Source organism: Hyperoodon ampullatus (assembly GCF_949752795.1).
Source record: "Hyperoodon ampullatus genome assembly, chromosome: 16".
Taxonomy (NCBI): Eukaryota; Metazoa; Chordata; class Mammalia; order Artiodactyla; family Ziphiidae; genus Hyperoodon; species Hyperoodon ampullatus.
In genome coordinates, this window is record NC_136929.1 from 54,688,600 (window position 1) to 54,704,682 (window position 16,083).

At 43.5% G+C, this 16,083-nt stretch overlaps 1 protein-coding gene across 3 annotated transcripts in view; it reads right to left on the reverse strand.

Annotated features, from left to right (window-relative positions):
• The window catches only part of ENOX1 (ecto-NOX disulfide-thiol exchanger 1), a gene marked incomplete at both ends in the record, with an annotated part of 282,081 nt that overhangs the window by 27,420 nt on the left and 238,578 nt on the right, over positions 1-16,083 (reverse strand). For all 3 annotated transcript variants that reach the window (XM_079721567.1, XM_079721568.1, XM_079721569.1), the window contains 2 exons: positions 2,555-2,640; positions 15,838-15,940. In XM_079721567.1, coding sequence (XP_079577693.1) covers positions 2,555-2,640; positions 15,838-15,940 — 189 coding nt within the window. The remainder of the gene's footprint in view (positions 1-2,554; positions 2,641-15,837; positions 15,941-16,083) is intronic.

A 16,083-nucleotide genomic window follows, 5' to 3' on the forward strand; every position in this document is an offset into this window, starting at 1 on the left:
TCCGCCTGCCGATGCAGGGGACACGGGTTCATGCCCCGGTCCGGGAAGATTCTACATGCTGCGGAGCGGCTGGGCCCGTGAGCCATGGCCACTGAGCCTGTGCGTCCGGAGACTGTGTTCCGCAACGGGAGAGGCCGCAGCAGTGAGAGGCCCTCGTACCGCAAATAATAATAATAATAATAATAAAATAAATAAAATAAAATAAAGGTATTAGTCTGAGATGAAATGGAATTCCCCTTGACCGAATCCCTTCAGGAAGGGCCCATCATCTAAGGACCAGAGACCAGGTGTGTGAATTCTCTCCTTACTGAGGGAGACCACACAGATCTCACCTGAGCAAGTGAATGATGGACACCGTCCTGAGAGTAAGAATAGAACAAGAGCTCCTACCCATCAAATAATTATACCTGGACGTGCACACACACACACACACACGTATGCAACTCACACGTGCACGCACATTTCACAGACATACAGATCATCAGCCTGCATTGATGGGCCAGAGGGGACAGGAGCCCTTCAATTCTTAGATGAATGAGGAGTGGATTCCTTGGCCACTTCAGCTCATACCGAAACAACCACTACTTCTTCACAAAGGCTTCCCACTTGGGATTTCCAGAAAGGGAAGGAAAGAAATGTCAACAGTACAAGGGAAGGATAATAGCAACAATAGGAATCATTTCCTGGGGGCTTATTCTATGCCAAGTACAGTGGTGCAAGTGGCATTTCATTTAATCCTCCAGGCAAAGGTAGTGGTGATATTATGAAGAAGCGTATTGGAGAAGGAAAACCAAACAAAGTAGGTCTTCAAAGCTTTCTTTCAACAAAGACACATCGTATCATTCCTCCTCACTTCATCTGAGTTCACAGGAGCGTTTTCTGTCACCCTCCCCTCCGCCATGGAAGTGAGGGGAGGCCACAGGGAAGGCAATGACATGACTCTGAACGTCAAGACTCTTCCAGGGCTTCCCTGGTGGCGCAGTGGTTGAGAGTCCGCCTGCGGATGCAGGGGACACGGGTTCGTGCCCCAGTCCGGGAAGATCCCACATGCCGCGGAGCGGCTGGGCCCATGAGCCATGGCCGCTGAGCCTGTGCGTCCGGAGCCTGTGCTCCACAGCAGGAGAGGCCACAACAGTGAGAGGCCCCCGTACTGCAGGAAAAAAAAAAAAAAAAAAAGACTCTTCCAGTCTCCTCCTTCCATCTCACTCTGTATGGTCTACCCTGTCACCAGCTGCGGGAGAATAAGAGGGCATGGATCTCTATGACTGAAAAACACTTTTTGTTCCAGAGGACGTCTCTCAAAGGTGAAGTATAAGACCCATTAGAAAGGTCAAGCGGTTGTGGGATTGTGAATTGGTAAGATCATCTGAATCAAAATTAGATGACAGTGTAGCAGTGTAATCGATACTGGCCACTGAAGATTCAGAATGACTGTATGTGTGTGTATTCAGGTCAGCGAGCTGTGGGCCTGGTCCTGCACGTCCCAGGCACTTTGGTGTGCTCTATGGAAGAGCTTCTTACTTCCATTTTCCTTCTCAGCAGGACACTTAGCAAACTGCCCAGTGACAGGCCTAGCATCTCTGTCCCCTTCCAGGGCTCCCCAAGGCAGTACTGGTTAATGCCATCACTTGATTTTCACAGAAGCCCCTCTCACTATTCACTGGAATTTGATACATAAATTGAGCTCTTTTTGTCTCTTCTCTTTTGGCGCACAGACACTCCAGTGGGCTAGGAGGGTAGCTGTTCTGCAGAGGAGAAAAACTAGCCTCACAGAAATGAGGAGTGATGTCCTGACCCTGGGTGTGACCCTCGAGGAGCACAGCTGAGAGGAACTTTTGTAGTCATTTTTTTTTTTTTCCATTTGGAGAATGATGCTAAAAAACCACCATTAATACAGTTTTCTTGAGAGTCATATCAGATTTTTATGTTATTTGGGGTGATTTTTCCTCTACTGTGTGGAGCCCTTAACATAGAATCCTGTGAGAATATGGTCTAAGGATAATGCCCCATCAGTCACCCTGACATGATTTCTCCCTTGTTGTGGGAACTTTCAGGCCAACCTGCACTTTTAAATCCCTCATATGCTTTTTTTTTTTTTTTTTTTTTTTTGCGGTACGCGGGCCTCTCACTGCTGTGGCCTCTCCCGTTGCGGAGCACAGGCTCCGGACGCGCAGGCTCAGTGGCCATGGCTCACGGGCCCAGCTGCTCTGCGGCATGCGGGATCCTCCCGGACCGGGGCATGAACCCGCGTCCCCTGCATCGGCAGGTGGACTGTCAACCAGTGCGCCACCAGGAAAGCCCCCCTCATATGCTTTTCAAAGTAATTTGGCATGTGCTGAAAGTAATTGTTATTTTCGATGACTGCTTTTCTTTCTACAAAGACAAAAGCAAGTGAAAAGAAGACAACTCTCTGCCAGAAACTGAGTTCTTGTGAAGAAGTACAGATAAACCTCCATACACCATTATATCCCTAACGCAGCTCACGCAGCTTCGACCTGCAGCCAGCAATCAACATGCTACATTTTAGCAATGCAAGTTGAGAAAAAGGACTTACCTTGGAGTCCAGCTGCTGCATGTATGACCAGAGATATTCTATATTGGCTCCAAAAGGGTGGACGTGAAGAAATGTTGATATGATGCCTGAATTAAAAAGACAAAACACTGGACATTATTGAGAGGCAAATAAAAGTCTCAGGCGAACAATGTCATCTGACCCCAGTGACAGTTTTGTCAGGCTGAGTCGTGGTCTTGCCATTTCTAAAAGCTCTCGGCAAGTATTCAATAACTGCACATTTTGAAGATGGTAATGGTAACGTGGCCAACAGAACACTGTCTCCTGGAACGACAGTAGCTGGAAAAGCGAGACTCTGAGAAAACACAGAGATGAATGAAGGTATTTCTAAACAAAGACTCCTGGAAGCATTTCAACTACCAATTCTACGCTTGATTTGCCAATAAAAAATTGTAGTTATTGGAAGGATAAAATGATCCCTTTTCTTTCCCTCACTCGACTCTGCAGTATGAAAACGGCTCCTACAGCTGTGTCAAATTCCCCTGGTAATTACAGCTGCTAGTTACAAAGAGTATTTAATCCATATTTCCCCTCACTGCCACTGAAGCACAAATCCTTTGCCGTTTCCCCCTGGATCTTGCTGTTGTGTGTGTTTTTTTTTTTTTTTGGCTGTACGCGGGCCTCTCACTGTTGTGGCCTCTCCCGTTGCGGAGCACAGGCTCCGGACGCGCAGAAGCTCAGCGGCCATGGCTCACGGGCCCAGCCGCTCCGCGGCATGTGGGATCTTCCCGGACCGGGGCACGAACCCGTGTCCCCTGCATCGGCAGGTGGACTCCCAACCACTGCGCCACCAGGGAAGCCCCTTGCTGTTGTTTTAAGGGAGCTAGCCTGCTCTCTCCTTCTCACTGCTGTAATTTACAAGATCATTTTAAAAGGCCCAGGAATGGACGGTTTGGCTGGAGTCTGATTATAAATCAGAGGGCTTTTCCATCGTGAAATTCAGCTGTCAACACTGTACTGACAAATGAAAAGCTGAACGGTAGTGTCGGGGCTGACGAAAAAGCATTACCCTCCTACCCTCCCTGCTCTTGTAACCAAAATCAAAATGGTGAAAATGAGGACATCAGCTCCATAGGCTGTATGCTCCTGTTTGTTAAGAAACTGTGTTCAGACTCACATTTTTGGCTTCTCTTTGAAACAGGCTTTGAGATGAATCAAATTTGAGGATAAGGCCTCAACGTTCTGTTTATTGTGATGCTTTGGTGCTCGAAAGCCAAAGGTCAGAGGGAAGACCCACACTTGTATGAAACGCAGTCAGGGCAAGCATAGGCCGAGCACATCGTTCTGCATTAAGTCATGCTATGAATTGCAGGGTGGCCTTGGATCGACCTGGGATAGGGTCCCGTGGCCCCCTGATCTCCTGTGTGATGCTTGGGATGCTCTGGATGAGTGTCAGTTTTTAAAGAAAAGTTCTCAGTTTATCCTTAGGCTGAGAACAGAGAACCAAAGAGTCTACACAAGTACTTTCAAGACCTATCCTCAGAACACTGCTTTTATGTGGGTTTTCTTGGTGGACAGTGAAATGAGGAACATAGAGACGATTAGATACGTTTCTCCATAAAGCCAGAACCTCAGTCTTCAGAGATTGACCTTTTCCCTGAAATATAAAGAACTACTGTTTTATTCTGAGATTATGTTCTTAGTTTTTTGTTAAAATGTCCTTCTCTTATGAAATAATGGTGGTGATAGAAGGTAACAATGGTAGTTTTAATCTCCTTAAGTGGCAAACAGCCATTTTTAATATACGTAAGTGGGATTGTTTTGTCCCCCTCCTACCACTTTGTTAATTTATGTTTTAACTGTATAGACCTGGCAACGACTTCCCTGTGTCTGAAATTCTCAAATCTCGCGAGGTGGCACTATAAGTAACTGCGTTACCAAGAGTTAAAGTATAGAATCTCATGAATGATTTACTTAGAAAATAAATTAGAACAGAAGTATTTAAAAAAATAACATTTCCATGTGCATTCCTTCAGTGGGAGAAAGGAGGCAGAATTCTTACAGGGAACTGATTTTTTTGGGTTTTTTTGGCCTCGCCATGCTGCGCGGCTTGTGGGATCCCAGTTCCCCGACCAGGGATTGCACCTGGGCCCTCAGGAGTGAAAGCACCGAGTCCTAACCACTGGACCGCCAGGGAAGTCCCAAGGGGAACTGCTTCTATTTCAGGATGGTGAGTGGGGCTTTCCCTGCTGTCCCAGGCTGAGGACAAGTGGTACTGTGTCTACTGCTTTCCACAGACAGCCTCCAACAAGTGGTAGGCAGACCCCTGCCCCCTACAAGGAGGAAAGGAGGAGGACGGGGAAGGGAGAAGGAGTGGTCAGTGCTGGCTGGCTTTGTGAGAAGGCGAGGGTGTTCCTAGTGAGAAGCTTTTCTCTTCTCTTAAATGCGATGCTCCCAGGGAGGGGAGGAGGCGCCTCAAGAGAGTGGCTTGTAGAGACTGGAGGGGCCCTACAAGTCGGCGAAGCACAGTCCTTTCCTTGGCTGGACTTCCGCTTAGGCAGCAGACTGACTAATCTGGCTTTGTGCCCAGCCGAGCACAGGGGAGGCGGTGGGGTGCTGTAGCCTTTGGGTGACAAGAATGTGTGAGCTTCCCATGGGACAAGGGGGTATCTCAGAAGGTACATGGGCTACAGCAGCCTTACAAGTATCCCAAGAGCCCCAGCAAATACAGAAAAACATTTTTTATGTTAATATCCCTACAGGACAAAGAATCCTCAACATCTCCTGGATAACCTGCAGCCTCTCCTATAAATGCCCTTGGGAGTGTGACATGAAGTTAGTTAAATGCCTCCAATAGAATGAATAGGATGGTTCAGAAGAGGATGGGGGTGGGGGCTATGGGGGAGTGGCTGACAACTCTTCTTTTTTTTTTTTGCGGTACGCGGGCCTTTCACTGCTGTGGCCTCTCCTGTTGCGGGGCACAGGCTCCGGACGCGCAGGCTCAGTGGCCATGGCTCACGGGCCCAGCCACTCCGCAGCATGTGGGATCTTCCCGGACCGGGGCACGAACCCGTGTTCCCTGCATTGGCAGGCGGACTCTCAACCGCTGCACCACCAGGGAAGCCCAGACGACCTAAGAAGATGAAGGAGGAAATTCAGGGATACCAGAAGTGGGAGGATGTGGAGTGGCCGCTTTTCTTGCCTCTGTGATGATGGCCTCCCTCACCGTTTACTGTGCCACAGCCCTAATCTTGGGTCTCTAACCCCAAGGAACTCTGCCCTTAGACAGTATTTGTGTGTTCTGGTTCAGTAGCAGGAATATAGTATACAGTTACAACAGATGTATGTTGAATGAATTTATCCTCTAGAACTGAGAATGGCCAGTGTATTTCTTTAAAATTTCTACTGTTCTATTATTGACAAATCAGGAGAAATAAGAACCTTAAAAATTGCTACCAGTACTAACCAAGGATGTAGTACTATTTCAAATACCAGGTAACTTCGAGGAATTACTCATCAGTGATTCCTGCCCTTAACTCATCCTGTTCATCCTGTTAGGAATTCAGGATAGAGTAACTTGGATATTTTGGGCATGTAAACTTTTTATTGAAACTGTTTTGCTCATAAAGCTAAGGGGAAAATGCACATGTGATTTCTATATATCTTTCTAAAATGAGATTAGAAATCCTAATCCGGACATGAGTATTTTTCCCTAGGAGAGTATTTAGAACCATCTTAGTGGTAGCTGATATTAACAAGCCATTAGCTTTTCTTTATAAAAGTTTAGCAATTGCCACTAAAGACATGTGGGGTCAAAGCAGGTAGTTAAATAAAGGTTTTCCAAGCTTTTCCTCTGGATGGCAACCAAGTTCTTCAGTATCGCTAGAGATGCAGTGGAAATGGGAACCCTTAGTCATTATCCCCCAAGTACTGCACCCCTCCTCCCCCCCTTGATCCTGCCCATGCCAGTGGCATCACAGAAGAATCAGTCATGGCGTCTGAGAAAATGTAGTTTCTAGGCCCTCGCTCTGGATCAGATTCACTTTGGGGAAGCTTCCTAAACAAACTAAAGCCTCTTAAAGCTCCTTTAAAGGAACTGGGATATTTCCTGAGAATGGGAAAGAAAAAAAAAAAAAAGGATAGTTGTAACTCAAAATCCAATGAAAAATGCTATAAACCCAGAATTGGAAACTATTTATGGTTCTCTGGAAGACCATAAACACTGTAAAGGCTGGGTAAAAGGAACACTAGGAACTGAGGGTGGAGAACTCAGCCATTACTGAACTGGTGGATCTCCAAAGGGATGACTCAAGAATTGGTCTTGGCTGGTTCCATGGAGAAGCGAGGTCTCCACATTGAAGAATGCGTTTCCCAACAGTGGAAAATACAACTGTAAGTAGCTAATTTAAGAAAATAAAGAAGGAATAGAGGAGGCTGTCAGTACTCTTGAGTTTCCTGCACAGTTCAGGGCCTGAAACACTACTTTAGAAAGACACACAGACCAGCTCCAGACAGCATGTGGCAAATCCCTCATTAGGAAGGCCCATTTAAACAAGCACATAAAGGCATTTTGAGCTTTTCCCATCAACATCATCTAGTTTTTTCTCATTTTTAGATGTCACCAAGACCAAGGGAGTGACATTTAAATTAACCAAGTAGTGCTAGATTTTTACTGATTCATTTCCTTAGCAGCAATTAGATGCCAAGGTCCTAGGGACACGGCATTGCCCAGACAGACAAGGTGCCTGCTCTTGGAGAACTTATATTCTAGGCAAGCAACAGAGACGATAAATGCAAAGATTAAAAAGAGATATTTTCAGGGCTTCCCTGGTGGTGCAGTGGTTGAGAGTCCGCCTGCCGATGCAGGGGACATGGGTTCGTGCCCCCGTCTGGGAGGATCCCACATGCCGTGGAGGGGCTGGGCCTGTGAGCCATGGCCGCTGAGCCTGCGCGTCCAGAGCCTGTGCTCCGCAACGGGAGAGGCCATAACAGTGAGAGGCCCGTGTACCACACACACAAAAAATATTTTCAGAGAGTGGTGGGCATATTGCAGAAAACAAAACAGGTAATAGAACAGGAGTGGGGAGTATCCTCAAGCTTGGTGAAGGGCTGCTTTACAGGAGGTCAAGGAAGGTGAATTTGTCCGTGTGTCAGATGAAGAGGAGTCGGCCACAGAGAGCCTGGGGGAAGGTGACTCAGGTACAGGCACCAGCGAGTGCAAAGGACCTGAGGTGGAAATGGGGTGGCAGGAACAAACTTGGCTTCAGAGTGGTGCAGCATGTGTTTAGAGGTAGGTGGGGAGCCAGATCACATAGGGTCCCAGTTTAAGGGGGTTGGATTAAGCTCTAAACATAGCAGGAAACCAATGGAAGGGTTCTAAGCAGGGGCATGATATGAGCTGAATTATGTTTTCAAATTTTCACTCAAGCTGCTGTATGGTGAACAGACAAAAGGGAAACTGAGAAACCAATTAGAAGTGTTTGCAACAACCAATGGATCACTGAAGAAATCAAAGAGGAAATAAAAATATACCTAGAGACAAATGACAACGAAAACACCACGATCCAAAACCTGTGGGACACAGCAAAAGCAGTTCTAAGAGGGAAGTTTATAGTGAGATAAGCTTACATCAGGAAACAAGAAAAATCTCAAATAAACAACCCAACCTTACACCTAAAGCAATCAGAGCAAGAAGAACAAACAAAACCCAGCATTAGTAGAAGGAAAGAAATCATAAAGATCAGAGTAGAAATAAATGAAATAGAGACTTAGAAAAAAATAGAAAAGATCAATGAAACAAAAAGCTGGTTCTTTGTAAAGATAAACAAAATTGATAAACCTTTAGCCAGACTCACCAAGAAGAAAAGAGAGAGGGCGCAAGTCAATAAAATCAGAAATGAAAAAGGAGAAGTGACAACTGACACCACAGAGATACAGAGAATCATAAGAGACTGGTATGAGCAACTATACACCAATAAAATGGACAACCTAGAAGAAATGGACAAGTTCTTAGAAAGGTACAACTTCCCAAGACTGAACCAGGAAGAAACAGAAAATATGAACAGACCAATTACCAGTACTGAAATTGAATCAATAATTTAAAAACTTCCAACAAACAAAAGTCCAGGACCAGGTGGCTTCACAGGTGAATTCTACCAAACATTTAGAGAAGAGTTAACAGCTGTCCTTCTGAAACTATTACAAAAATTTGCAGAGGAAGGAACACTTCTGTACTCATTCTGTGAAGTCACTGTCACTATCACCCTGATACCAAAACCAGACAAAGATATTTTACAAAAAAAAGAAAACTGCAGGCCAGTATCACTGATGAACATAGATATAGAAGTCCTCAACAAAATACTACTAAATCAACTCTAACAGCACATTAAAAGGATCATACACCAGGATCAGGTGGGATTTATCCCAGGGACGCAAGGATTCTCCAGTATCCGCAAATCAATCAATGTGATGCACCACATTAACAAACTGAAAACTACAAACCATATGGTCATCTCAGTAGATGCAGAAAAAGCTTTTGATAAAATTCAACATCCATTTAGGATAAAAACTCTCCTGAAAGTGGGCACAGAGGGAACATATCTCAACATAATATACAGATTTCTTTTTCTCTTATGGACTCTTATTCTTAAAATTGTATTGATACTGGCACAAAAACAGATCCATAGATCAATGGAACAGGATAGAAAGCTCAGAAGTAAATTACTCCACACAGTTATGGCCAATTAATCTATGACAAAGGAGGCAAGAATATACAATGGAGAAAAGACAGTCTCTCTAACAAGTGGTGCTGGGAAAGCTGGACATTGACATGTTAAAGAATGAAATTAGAACATTCTCCAACACCATACACAAAAATAAACTTAAAATGGGTTAAAGACTAACTGTAAGACTGGATACTATAAAACTCCTAGAGGAAAACACAGGCAGAACACTCTGACATAAATCACAGCAAGATTCTTTTGGATCTGTTTCCAGGAATCTCAGCTCTGCAGAGGAAGAGATGTCTCTAGACACAGTCATATTTGCTGGAAACCTACAGAGGACTGACCAGAAGTCTGGAGAGCCATCAGGGAGGGGTTATGTGAAATCTGGGTCTCCCACTAAGCCACTAGGGGACAGTTGTCTGTGGGTGGCTGCAGAGTACAAAGCATTTATGAGAAGTGGAGAGAGACAAGACTGGGAGTGGGTAGCAGAAGACTGATCAAACACTTGTGGTTTGGTCTGATGTTTCTAAGTGCCTTGGGATTCTAAAAACCTTTAATTTTCCAAAAAGCAGTTTTTTCTACTTATTTGGTGATTATAATACCTGATCTTGTACAGTTATTTTAGTTTTTTTAAAAAAATATCTTTCTTATTTTAACTAAACTCCTGAGACTGTATTTGGGCCTTTCAGTAAATTGTTCCTCGTATCTGAAATGGCCTTGACAACTCCCCATCTAACCAGAGGAAACTCTATTCATCCTTTAGGGCTCCCTCAACTGTCCTTTCTTCCCACAAGGCATCTGCAGCAGAAATAGCTCCTTCTCTGTATTTCTGATTTTAGCTTCATGGTCATTAACTACTTTCTTTCTCACTAGTCTATAAAATTCTTGAGGGAAGAGATCACCTTATCACCACCGTCCGCTAAGATATGCCTTGGTGCATGGCAGGCCACTAGCTCCCAAAACACAGTCCCAGAGCTGACTGCTTCAGTATCACCTTGGATGTTAGTTTTACAATAAACAGAATCTCTGTGTGTGAGGACAAAGCTTCTGTCTTTTAAACAGGCTGCCTACATGATTCTTTTCCACAATGAAGGCCGGTAATTTTTAGAGTAGGCTCTTGACAAATGTTTGTTGATTTACTGATATGGACATTTGTGTCTTGGAAACAAGATTTAGGTCAATGACTCATTCTTTATGGTCAGTAGCTTTCAGACAAGCACACACTCCCCAGATTACTTTTCTCAGGTGCAGCCTAAATATAGCCTCAACTCTATTCACTGAAAACACCAAAAAGTCACCACTCAACCTTCTTTAAGTGTTTTTCTCTACATTTCCTTCATCTGCTTCCTAATACCCATGTATAAGGGGGGACATTCCAATTCAGATATAGGCTGGCTGTGAGGAGATGGGTTAAATGGTGAGAGTGATGGAAATGGTGGTGGTGGTAGGAGGGGAGGGGCTTGATGTGAACAGTCACCTTGGTTACCCATAATATGTATGTCCTGATCCACAGAGGAGTCACGATGGTATGTGAAGATGCTTGCCTGATCATTAAGAATGCGAGGATGGTTCTCAGGGGTCTGGGGGCGTTTGGAACAGCAACTTTATAAACAGAGTTGTTGAGAAGGTTTTGACTATATCTGGATGGGATTTACAATGATGACCAGAATTGACAGGGTGCCAGTCAGGGCTGCTGGGACTGGAAATGTGTTGTGTTGGAATTAATTTAAAAGCAAGAGAAGATGGAGTGATACAGACCCAGGGTTAGACTGTCAACACCTCCTCAGAGCTGTCTGCCTGTCAATAAAAAATTTTGATCCATTCTCCTTCATAACAATAGCCAGGGGTTTCCAACCAAACACAGCTCCAAAGCTTTGAAGCTTTGGTCCTAAACCAGAAGTATTGACTAATCCTCTCCCACACAAGTTCAATGCATGCCAAATCCAACATGTAGGGCACATGTGAAAGGAACCAGGAGTTCTGGCATAGACACTAGGCAATGTCAAGCTGACCTAATGTGTGGTTACCATACAGTTTTGAGATATAAAATGCTACCCTCCAAAACTCCCATAAAAATGTAATTCTTTTAGGTTCAATTATATGCCAACCTGTCTTCACAAGGATTGATTGCATAATAAATAATCTAGCAATCAATAATGAAGTGCTTCCTAAGGGCCTAGCTACTTTAGTTGAGTTGGAACATAGCACTCGATGCCCGTTCATTGTCAAGCAGAAAGTCTGATAGAATGGTGGATCTCCCAAGGGACTCAGGATCGAAATCTGCAAAGCTCCAAGTAGTGTTACTGATGAAATTCCATTGATCTTCTGTAATGTATATATAATTTATATGTCTTAAAGACACCAATTTTGGGGCTTCCCAGGTGGCGCAGTGGTTGAGAGTCCGCCTGCTGATGCAGGGGACACGGGTTCATGCCCCGGTCCGGGAAGATCCCACATGCTGCGGAGCAGCTGGGCCCGTGAGCCATGGCCGCTGAGCCTGCGCGTCCGGAGCCTGTGCTCTGCAACGGGAGAGGCCACAACAGTGAGAGGCCCGCGTACCACAAAAAAAAAAAAAAAAAAAAGCCACCAATTTTATAAAATGGTAGTGAGAATCTCTGGAAAGAATATACTCTTTTGCCCAGATAAATTAATGTCACAAATAACTAGGATTGCTCATTATTTAGGAAGCTCTAAACTCAGTTTTATGTTTTCTGTAGATGAAATCCATTTGAATAGCTTATCTTTCACTCCCCTTTTCTCTTCCAGGCAATCAAGATTTGTGCCACTGTGCATTTTTTATATACCATCTGTGTGTCCCAAGAGGGTGTTACCTGAATATATTCGCGTATAGCACATATATAGGCATCTACACGTGCTGAAGATTTTGCCAATAAGCATTTCCAATACAAGGGAGATTTTCTGCTGTGCTCCTAGCCTTTTAGAGTGACTTAGAGGAGGCCTACTATATCCTATATATGGGTTTAATTATTCCAAGGGGAGATTCCAGGGAAATTGCAGAGTATTCCTGACCAGATGTATCAGAAGTCCAGGGGGCTCCCAGAATCATTCTCCCCACAAGTATGCTTCAGAAAAGAGTAGCCCCGGCACCAGAAACTCCTTTCTCTCTCTAGCCTGGTCCAGAGCAGTTTTGGACCCATATTCTGTCATTCCATCTCTATCACAGTCCTTATCTGGATTCCAGAAGCTGCAGGAGAGGTCTTTATGGTCCCAACATTTAGATTTCTACAAAACATGAACAGCCAAACTCAATTAGCAGACAGGCACATTTAATGCCGGGGACAACTGCACCCTTTGGCAAGATCCATTTAGCCAGTCTTGGAAACTCTTCTCTACCCTGGCATTCTTTTGGATGATTACTCTCTCTTTGACTACAAAACAGTGTAAGTACCTAGGAATGTGGGGGTAGGGTTTGGGCAGGAAGTCACATCTGTAATAAAACTTCCATTAAACAGAGTAAAATAAAATATTGTGGTGGAGAGGTAATGGAGAAATGGAGGGAAAATTAAACTCCTAAATTTAACCAAACCTTAGACTTAAACAGTCTCATATATTCATTCAAATTGAGTGTCACATGCTGTTTTTGTTTTGTTCAATGCTGAACTTCAAATGCTAATATGAGGGACCAGTTTAAGAGACCAAAAGTGAGAGAAAAGGCCTAGAAAATTTGGAGTTGGTTGTACCTAATTTTTTTGAAGATCCCGACTTACTAAATTTTTAATTCCAAACACAGTTGAATTTACCAATTTTTAAGTTTTTTCTAATATTAGAGACCTCAGCAGAGTTGACATGTTGTAAACGTAACCCTCGTATTTACTCCCATTAACCTACAGTCTGTAAAGCATATTGTTTTTAAACTTTTGAGGTGGCTGATTGAAAAAAAATGTTTGTGTTGTGTGTGTGTATACTCATGGTCCCCAACTTACAATGGTTCAACTTAACGATTTTTTTGACTTTATGATGGTGTGAGAGCAGTACACATTTAGTAGAAACCACAGTTCAAATTTTGAATTTTGATCTTTTCCCCACCTAGTGACATGCACTATCATATTCTGATGCTGGACAGCGGTATTGAGACAAAGCTCCCAGTTATAGCAACACGATCATGAGGGTGAACAACTGACACACCATTCTGGACCCACACAACCAATTCTGTTTTTAACTTTCAGGAGGGTAGTTAATAAATTACATGAGCTATTCAGCACTTTATTATAAAACAGGCTTTGTGTTAGATGTTGCCCATCTGTTAGCTAATAAGTATTCTGAGCATGTTTAAGGTAGGCTGGGCTAAGCTATGATTTTTTTTTTTTTTTTTTTTTTTTTTGCGGTACGCAGGCCTCTCACTGCTGTGGCCTCTCCCGTTGCAGAGCACAGGCTCCGGACGCGCAGGCTCAGCGGCCATGGCTCACAGGCCCAGCTGCTCTGCGGCATGTGGGATCTTCCCGGACCGGGGCACGAACCCGCGTCCCCTGCATCGGCAGGCGGACTCTCAACCACTGCGCCACGAGGGAAGCCCTAAATGCATTTTTGACTTACATATTTTAAACTTATGATGAGTTTATCGGCATGTAACCCCATCATAAATTGAGGAAGACCTGTGTGTGTGTGTGTGTGTGTATGTGTATGTGTGTGCGTGTCTACACCTATAGTAATTTATATATAATATAAATACTGTAAAATAAATTTATATATGTAAAATAACATAAATACTGTGTGTGTGTATATATATAATCTATCCATCTATCTATATATACAGTAACTACTCAGCAGATATTGTAAATGAACTATGTTCTCCAAGTAGAACATAAAAGGAGAAGCAGTCTATCGTGAGAGGAAGGAAATAAAGAAAATGGATACCCATTTCCATTTTTTTACCATCAAGTGGTCTATATTATTCAGACTTAAAGAGGGAGAGTTTACTGCTGATCATTAATTATGTGCTCTGTTCATACCCTGAAAGTATCATGGGGGAAATCACAACTTTGTCACACTGAGCAAAAGAGAAACAGTTGTCAGAGTTTGACACATTTTCCAATAGAAGAAAAATCCAGTTGCTAACTACATACAGGTTCATTTTGGGTTCCTGGAACTGATAGCACATCAGCATGTCTTATGAAATTTGTGCACGGCATGTTATCACAGCTGTATATCATCACAGAGAAAAAAAATAATTGGTTTTCCTTGGAGTAGCTCTAAGTTGATGTCATATTCAATAACCTTGTAGTTGAAAAATCTATAGATGATGGATGAAGTTGGGACTATCTTTTGAATTGAATTCCTCCTGGGCCAGCTTCTACAGGACCTGATGTACCTGTCATTCTGAGGTGAGTGCCTGCAGTATTTAGAAAGTGCAACCAGGCGGTACTTCTGCCAGATAACGAACTACAGGAGAACAGTTTGTCTCATGTGTACAACAGCCTCGTTCCTCACTCTTAATCAGGCCATAGAGGAGCCAGGCTAAACTTGGAAGCTCACACTGGGGTCAGTGCCAAGGTGCAGCTTGAATCAATGCTGTGCATCAGGGAGTGAAGCTGGTGGCTTCTCCTTCTCTGGATTTGAAAACTCTGGAGACAGCTTTAAATATACAGGCTTCAAAGGTGGGGTCCCAGGCACGGTACCACCACAGCCCCATTGAGAAGACTTCCTTAGGAGACTAAGTACTGCTTTTGTATACGCTGATCACTATCAAGTGGGGACAGGGTTGGATTGGGAGTTTGGGGTTAGCAGATGCAAAGTGGTATACACAGGATGGATAAACGACAAGGTTCTACTGTATAGCACAGGGGACTATATTCAATATCCCATGATAAACCATAATGGAAAAGAATATGGAAAAGAATGTATACATATACGTATAACTGAGTCACTTTTCTGTACAGCAGTAATTAACACAACATTGTAATTCAACTATACTTCAATAACAAATAAATAAATAAGAAAAGAGAGAATATTTAGAGCTGTCTCAGGTCCTGACAAAGAAAAGGCCAACTTAGATATATTTTGTGGGGCAACTGAATATGTTTAGGTGAACAGCAACTTCCTTGCTTCTTCTTTCCCCTTCCTTAGTGGCCAGCTCGTCTTATTTATCTTGGATAAATGAGTCCAGACTTGGGCAGGGAAGCCTGGTTAGACTGTTCTAGATTGGCCTAGCACTGTAGTCTAGATGTCCCTGTATCATCAGCATTTCAGGTTTGGCCTTGGGACTGACCTCAGGATGTGGCCGCTCCTGAGCCTGGGGATCTGGCTTGGTGTGGGACTTTTGCACTGAACCCAACCTGGCATCCAGCTGTGTCCACATTTTGAAATTCAGATTTATAACATGTGAAATGCAAGTTAATCCGTTTTCTTTGTACTCAGTTTTATGTTGGATAACCAACTAATATACATAGTTACAGAAGAGCAAAGTCCCCACTGGCTTATATGCCCCTAATTTGAAATGTGTGTAATACAATCTCGATGAAGTTAATACTACCTCTGACAAAGCTTTTAAATCATTAACAAGTTGGAGGTGAATTACTTAAATATTGTTTAAGTGACTTATTACCTATGAGAGAACAGATGAGGAAAACAGAATTTCCTTACCGATTAGCAGAGCTTCTTTCTCTGATTTTAAGCCTTGGCTTCTTTTCTCAATATTGTTCTCTCGGTCTTGGTTGACCAATGCGACTGTCAACACATTAATTTCCTATAAAGTTAAAAAACAAAAACATATCGGTGTTTATGTAGATTCTGTGCATTCCAACAAAAGCCACCAGGTCTTTTAAACTCTATAAAAGAGGTCATCGCTTCCATTTATAACTGAAGATCAACTTTTATAAGTGATTGATC